The sequence below is a fragment of the Salvelinus sp. IW2-2015 genome, unplaced genomic scaffold (assembly GCF_002910315.2).
Source record: "Salvelinus sp. IW2-2015 unplaced genomic scaffold, ASM291031v2 Un_scaffold1606, whole genome shotgun sequence".
Classification (NCBI taxonomy): Eukaryota; Metazoa; Chordata; class Actinopteri; order Salmoniformes; family Salmonidae; genus Salvelinus; species Salvelinus sp. IW2-2015.
The window spans coordinates 39,123-46,861 of NW_019943026.1; the positions used below are offsets into that span (position 1 = coordinate 39,123).

The 7,739-nt window shown below is 42.9% G+C and overlaps 1 protein-coding gene across 1 annotated transcript in view; it reads right to left on the reverse strand.

Moving 5' to 3' along the window:
• LOC111964618 (cyclin-dependent kinase 14) overlaps window positions 1–7,739 on the reverse strand; it is a gene marked incomplete at its 3' end in the record, with an annotated part of 148,665 nt that overhangs the window by 20,937 nt on the left and 119,989 nt on the right. Inside the window, exon 10 of the mRNA XM_070439379.1 lies at window positions 3,905–4,032. Within this exon, the coding sequence (XP_070295480.1) occupies window positions 3,905–4,032 (128 nt within the window). The remainder of the gene's footprint in view (window positions 1–3,904; window positions 4,033–7,739) is intronic.

Here is a 7,739-nt window from a genome sequence, read left to right on the forward strand (position 1 = left end):
GTAAGACAGTGTGCTGGTGCGTGTCGGTGTGTGTGTGTGTGTGTGTGTGTTGTGTGTGTGTGTGTGTGTGTGTGTGTGTGTGTGTGTGGTGTGTGTGTGTGTGTGTGTGTGGTGTGTGTGTGTGTGTGGTGTGTGTGTGTATGTGTGTGTGTGTGTGTATGTGAGATAGGTGATTACCGTCACCTTGGCACCATCGTAAAAAACACAAATAAACACACACTACTTCAGTTTGTTCTGTCCTTCAGTCAAACCATCTAAGCTTTTCATAACCCTCACTTGTTTGCCTTTGTTTGTGCTACTCATTAGGACAGAGAAACACAAAGAACTGAGGATATTCTGGATCAGGTCCAGAAGCAAATCAACCAGCAGGGACACAGAACCCATGCCACAGTCAGTCAGCCTTTTCTTCCCCTCTCCCCCTCTCTCCCCTCCCCTTGATTCTCTCCAAGCCCCTCAAGCCTCCCCTTATCCCCATTTCCCACACCTTCTCATCTCCTTCTCCTTCTATCACCTTCCCATTCCCCCAGTACCCTCTTCCTCTCCTTTCAGAACACACACACGTCGCTGCCTACAGCCTCTACTCAGCATCTAAATGAGATCCCCTAGGCTAGGCTGACCGTGTCTATGTGTGTGTGAATCCACAGCAGATTTCCATGGGATTTCCATTCTTTCTCATTTAGCATGTTGTCCATATATTTTCTAATTGCCTTCCAGTAATATGTTCTACTCTATAATGAGGAGGGTTTTACATTATTGATGAAGGTGTCCCCCTGCCTGGGTGGCTAGAGGGATGGATGGAGGGGTGAATGGAGGGATAGAGAGATAGAGGGATGATTTCCTGTGAGGCAGTCTTTGTCTGGTATGTGGTGCCAGTCTGAGCCGGTAGTTCTACCGACTCTGGAAACCAGTCAAAACGTGTGGGTAGTATTTACAGAACTGGGCACCATATTTACAGAGGCTGGGCACCATGAAAGGAGACTAGCCATATGGTGCTACTGCTTCTGGAGAGGTCTTACACACAACACACACACACACGAAAAGACAGAGAGAGAGCGGGAGAGCGAGAAAAATGGAGAGAGAGAGAGAGAGGAAAGAAAGAAAAAGGACACAAGCAGAGCGAGAAGAGAAGAGAGAAAGAGAGATAGAGAGAGAGAAAGAGAGAGAAAGAGAGAGAGAGAGAGAGAAAGAGAGATATAGAGAGAGAAAGAAGAGGGGGGGGGAAAAAGAGAGAGAGAGAGAGGAGAAGATAAAGAGAGAGAGAGAAAAGAGATAGGAGAGGGAGAGAGCGAGGAGAGAGAGAGAGAGAGAGAGAGCGAGAGAGAGAGAGAGAGAGAGAAGAAGAGGAGAGAGAAGAGAGAGAGAGACGACGAGAGACGCAGGACGGCGGAAGAGAAAGAGAGAGAGCAGACGAGAGAGAGAGAGAGAAGAGAGAAGGATGCGAGAGAGAGAGAGACAGAGAAGCAGGATGAGACAGACGAATGAGCAACCGAAGAGAACGATGTCAAGAGAGCGAGAAGTAACGGAGCATGAAGAGAGGCACTGGAGAGAGAGAGATTGACGAGAGAGTAAAAGAGTGCTAGTCAGGACAAAGCCCAGCCACCCTACGCGAAGTCCGCGCCAGTTTGAGATTACTCCAGTGTCAGAGATGAGCAGAGTTCTGGGCTTGAGCGTGTCACGGTGGCAGCGACTATACACCTCATGGTGCGATGTAGGACAGCGCGACCCTCGACGCAACGATCAACGAGTACGAGAACACGAACTGAATGACAGAAGAGCGGCCACAGTAACGACGATAATCCATTCATCATCTAGATGTAATATCATGAAGTGATCTCGTCATAGTCAAATTCATTAATCATTCATAGATTCCAATGTAGAATTAAATACGAGTACCACAATCTTAAATCATATACGTCGATATGTAACAGTTAGTAACTCAATCGCTTCCCAAAGATACACCATCACAATAGACTATGGGTGTACCGAATCGATGTCCCACGTCACCCCAGCTATGTTTGTCTCAACTAGTAACAAATTTTCCGTTCTAAATTGTTTTTATTGTCAGCATCCTGACATAATATTTGCTCCATCCTACTTACAGTACATACCCATCTCTCCTCTCCTCCCTGCCGATCCTCGTCGTGGCTAGCATGCTGCAATTGTTTGAGCTCTACGTAACCAGAGAACAGGTTTTCGCTGCCCATAGCACGAGTCCTAACAGCATGCTATTCCCATCACGTAAGGACTGGTGTTACATTTAATGTCTTCATTACACGCCTACAACAAACACCAGTACGTTTAACACTTCCACCTAACCCTACAATTCTACACCACAACCATATAACTCTATACACACTACGCACACGCACCCGCACGACAAACCGCAGCAACCGTCAACCTTACCGCACCCACATCACTTCCACTCCCTAACGGTCCATACTAGCCCAATCAAACCCAGACTCCCATCTCACTCTTTTCCTTCAGTTAGACTATTGCCAGTGAACAAATAGATGGCCCTCACAAAGAACCATCTGATCTCACACATCAATAAACAACAATAGTGAGCTGGTTCATCTTAGACAGGCTTCGAGAGGAGATCAATAAATAAACAAATATAATAAAAATTTAAGTAAACGTCTGTTCTATTTTGAATTAGTGTCATAGCATATGTCATAGACATATATATCACAAACAAAGGAGGTTCTTCCAGTTACATTCAGAATGTTAACAAATGGTTAAATAGGTGAAATTCGCTCTCCCCTGAGGATGATTCTGGATCAGGTCCAGAAGRAAATCAACCAGCAGGGACACAGAACCCATGCCACTGAGGCTGACAGTAAGTCAGCCTTTTCCTCCCCTCTCTCCCCTCTCCTTGATGCTCTCCAAGCGCCTCATTCCTCCCCCTTATCCCCATTTCCCACTACCTTCTCTCCTCTCCCTTCTATCCCCCTTCCTATTCCCCAATACCCTCGTCCTCTCCTTTCAGAACATATATGTCACTGAGATCCCCTTGGCTAGGGCTGACCGTGTCTATGTGTGTGTGAATCCACAGCAGTATTTCCATGGGATTTCCATTCTTTCTCATTTAGCATGTTGTCCATTATTTTCTAATTGCCTTCCAGTAATATGTCTACTCTATAATGAGGGGGGGGGTTTACATTATTGATGAAGGTGTCTCCCCTGCCTGGGTGGCTAGAGGGATGGATGGAGGGGTGAATGGAGGGATTTAGAGATAGAGGGATGATTTCCTGTGAGGCAGTCTTTGTCTGGTCTGTGGTGCCAGTCTGAGCCGATCCCCTCTGGAAACCAGTCAAAGCGTGTGGGTAGTATTTACAGAGCTGGGCACCATGAAAGGAGACTAGCCATATGGTGCTACTGCTTCTGGAGAGGTCTTACACACACACACACACACACGAAAGACAGAGAGAGAGCGGGAGAGCGAGAAAAATGGAGAGAGAGAGAGAGAGGAAAGAAAGAAAAAGGACAAAGCGAGAGAAAGAGAAAGAGAGATAGAGAGAGAGAAGAGAGAGAGAAGAGAGAGAAGAGAGAAGAGAGAAAGAGAGATATAGAGAGAGAAAAGAGAAAAAGAGAGAGAGAGAGAGAAGGAAGTAAAGAGAAGAGAGAAAAAGAGATAGAGAGAGAGCGAGGAGAGAAGAGAGCGAGGAGAGAGAGAGAGAGATAGAGCGAGGAGACGCGAGAGAGGAGAGAGAGAGAGCGAGGAGAAAAGAGAGAGAGAACGAGAGAGAGAGAGGAGAGAGAGAGAGAGAGAAGAGAGAGAGAGAGAGAGAGAGAGAGAGAGAGAGAGAGAGAGAGAGAGAGAGAGAGAGAGAGAGAGAGAGGAGAGAGAGAGAGAGAGAGAGAGAGAGTAAAAGAGTGCTAGTCAGAATAAGCCAAGCCAACCCACCTACCGAAGTCGGCCAGTTTGAGTTCTCCAGTGTCAGAGATGAGCAGGTTCTGAGGCTTGAGGTCACGGTGCAGGATATACCTCTGGTGGATGTAGGACAGACCTCTCAGCAACTGGTACAGGAACAACTGATAGACAGAGAGGAGATCCACCGATAATCATTCATCATTAGATGTAATATCTATGAATGATTCGATCATTCAATTCATTAATCATAAGTTCATTAGATAAATGAGAAATTAAATTAGAGTAGACTAATCATTAGTCATTCAAACAATGTACAGTATATCATGTGTCTCCAATGGATTTCCAAGTCARCCACTATGTTGTCTCAATAGTAATATTTCCTTCTAATGTTTTTATTGTACATCCTGCTATTTGTCCATCTAGTATCTCCATCTCTCTTCTCCTCCATCTCTCTGGCTGATTGCATTGTTTGGARTCATACGTAACAGAGAAAGGCTTTCCTGCCCATAGACGAGTCATAACAGCTATCCATCAGTAGGAGGTGTTAATGTCTTCATTCAGCCTCAACACAACACCAGTATATTAACTTCCACAACTCATTTACACCACACCATTAACTCTATAACACACGCACACGCACACGSACAAACCCACAACCTCAACCTTACTCGCACACACTCACTCCACTCCCTAACGTCAATACTAGCCAATCAACCCAGAACTCCCATCTCATCTTTTCCTCAGCTTGGACTATTGACCAGTGAACAAATAGATGCCCTCACAAAGACCATCTGATCTCACACATCAATAACAAATAGTGACTGGTTCATTTGAAGGCTTGAGAGGAGATCAATAAATAAACAATATAAATAAAAATATTAATAAAACGTCTGTTCTATTTATGAATATGTCATAATATGTCATAAATATATCACAACAAAGTGGTTTTCAGTTACATTCAAATGTTAACAATGGTAAATAGGTGAGAAAATAAGCATCAACACAAAATAAACTGTGAATAAATGTCCTCATATTTACTATTTTTTCTCTGACACAGCACCTGAAAACAACATCAATGTCTATGGCTCTTTCAGATCCTGTGGTTTTTGTTCACTTTGCATCAATCAACCAATAATGAATTCTGAATCTGTGCAATTGCTGATCCTCCATTRCAACATTCRAYTCTTTCATTGCAATTTCTCTCTWCCCAGCAGCACTAGCAGGGTCTCGGCCAATTAGGCAGAGCGAAAACCYTGGAGTCCAATCAGGGATCAGRCCTGTCTGGCATCTGGAGTCACCYGGTCAACAGTTTAGCATTCCTCAACTCGGCAGGCGGGCGATACYCGAAACAACACACAACGCTGGAAATTAGCATGAGAAATGTGTGTTTACTCATGTATATCAAAACACACTCGTCAAAAGGCCCTGCCTCATTAAGTGGGCTAGGCAATCAAAAGGTTACTCATTTATTCACTCCCCTCTCTCTGCAAAKGAAACATCAAAACGCTGCTTAAAAATAACTCTTATTGTCGACGACAGGAAAACTGAGAATACTGTCAAATTAGCATATTATATGGTAGAAAGTAAAGTACAAGAGCAAAGATATTTCAGGTGGACTTCAAATGATGTTTGATTGGATTTTAGCTGAGGGCTGGGCTGAGTTGAGTGCTTTTGCATGCTTTTCAAATTCATAACGTATCTCTTTACATGCATGTAAAAGGTCGACATCCCACTAAAAAAAGGCCTGCTCTATGAAACTCTATTCCATGTGTAGCCCTGGACTGTAGTCACACTCACTAGCCCAACATGGTCACTATACTAGCAGGACATTTGGCCACGTGACAGACATGACATCTGCTAGATGACTGGTCGCCCCATCTGGCTTAAAATGCTAAAGGCATCACTAGAGTTATTAAGAGAGAGAGAGACCTCATGTTACGTCATGCCAATAAAGCGAATTGAATTGAAAAATGTAATTGAAAATTGAGAGAGAGAGAGAGAGAGAGAGAGAGAGAACAAGAGAAAGATAAGAAGAGGAAGTTAGACAGAGTGAGAAAGAGAGTGAAAAGAAGGGAAAGATACATAGAGAGAGAGAGAGAATGAGAAAAGGGAAAGAGACATACAGAGAAAGATAAAGAGAGGTGGTGAGACAGAGACAGAGAGAACCAGACAGAGAGAGGGAGAACCAGACAGAGAGAGGGAGAACCAGACAGAGACAGAGAGAACCAGACAGAGAGAGGGAGTGGTCTAGAAGGGCAGAGGAATGAAAAGAAAGTCAGGTAGAGAGAAAGAGAGAACAGGGTCAGCGGTGAGAGTGGGATGAAACAGAGGAGGGAGGGGAGGTAAGGGGTTAGAGAGTTTAAGCTGCCTTGCTGGAAAGTCAATAGCAGCCAGCCGCCCGCTCCCCAGAATATCAATAGTGTCACCCCACCTCCACTCCCCTCTAGGGACTTCCACCGCACAACAGACGGATGATACATAATTATGAGATGGTGAGAGGGATTTTACACACTGAAACCATGAAGATAGAAAGAGACAACCTCTTCTTATGAGGGTATAGATATTCCCATCATGAAACAGCTTCACAATGCATTCACTCATTGGCAATGGACTGCAGTAATTAGTAGACAACGACCCTGGGAATGGGTAGTAACCGTGGGCCGGGGTGTTAGGAACATAATTAATCATTAGTTGTGCTGTGTACTAATTGCAGTGTGTGTGTGTGTGTGTGTGTGTGTGTGTGTGTGTGTGTGTGTGTGTGTGTGTGTGTGTGTGTGTGTGTGTGGTATGCCAGTGGTGGAAAAAGTACCCATTGTCATACTTGAGTAAAAGTAAAGATACTGTAACCTTAACAGAAAATTACTCAAATTAAAGTGAAAGTAATCCAGTAAAATACTACTTGAGTAAAAGCATTTGGTTTTAAATATACTTAAGTATCAAAGTAAATGTAATTAATAAAATATACTTAAGTATCAAAAGTAAAAGTACAAGTATAAATAATTTTTTTACAAGTATAAATATTTAGCCAACCAGGCGGCACAATTTTCTTGTTTTTTAAATTTACGCATAGCCAGGGGCACACCAACACACACATAATTTACAAACAAAGCATTTGGTTTAGTGAGTCCGCCAGATCAGAGGCAGTAGAGATGACCAGGGATGTTCTTTTGATAAATGTGTAAATTGGACCATTTTCCTGTCCTGCTAAGCATTCGAAATGTAACGAGTAATTTTGGGTGTCAGGGAGAATGTATGAAGTAAAGTACATTGTTTTCTTTAGGGATGTAGTGGAGTAAAAGTAAAAGTTGTCAAAAATATAATTAGTAAAAGGAAAGTACAGATACCCCAAAAACGAGTTAAGTAGTACTTGAAAGTATTTTTTTACTTAAGTAGTTTACACCACTGGTGTGGGCTACAACCTCGACTTGTAACTGTTATCGTAGCCTTTTCGTATATCTGTTGAATGTTGTTTGTTTTATACACCTCTTCTTTAACTTTTACACCATTGTTCAAATGGAAAAGTTAACGCTGTTTGATTGAATGAAAAGCTATTGGAAATAAAGTTTAGAGTATAAGTGTGGCCAGTAAAACAGTGGATTTCATCATCTGAGTCCAGATATTCTCTGTAATCTGCCAGACTCCAGGCTGGCTCTATTGTCTGATATTCCCATTCATTTACTACAGGATGAGACCATGCATCATACTAACAGCATATAATGGGTTATACACATTTCTTATTCATATGGAATATGGAATATGTGCACACAAAAACACAGAACAAAGGGGAAACATTTGTGAATATATTTTCATGTTGCCAATTGCCAATTATTTAATTTCATTTTGTCTCTTTTGTAAGCATGTGTTGGTC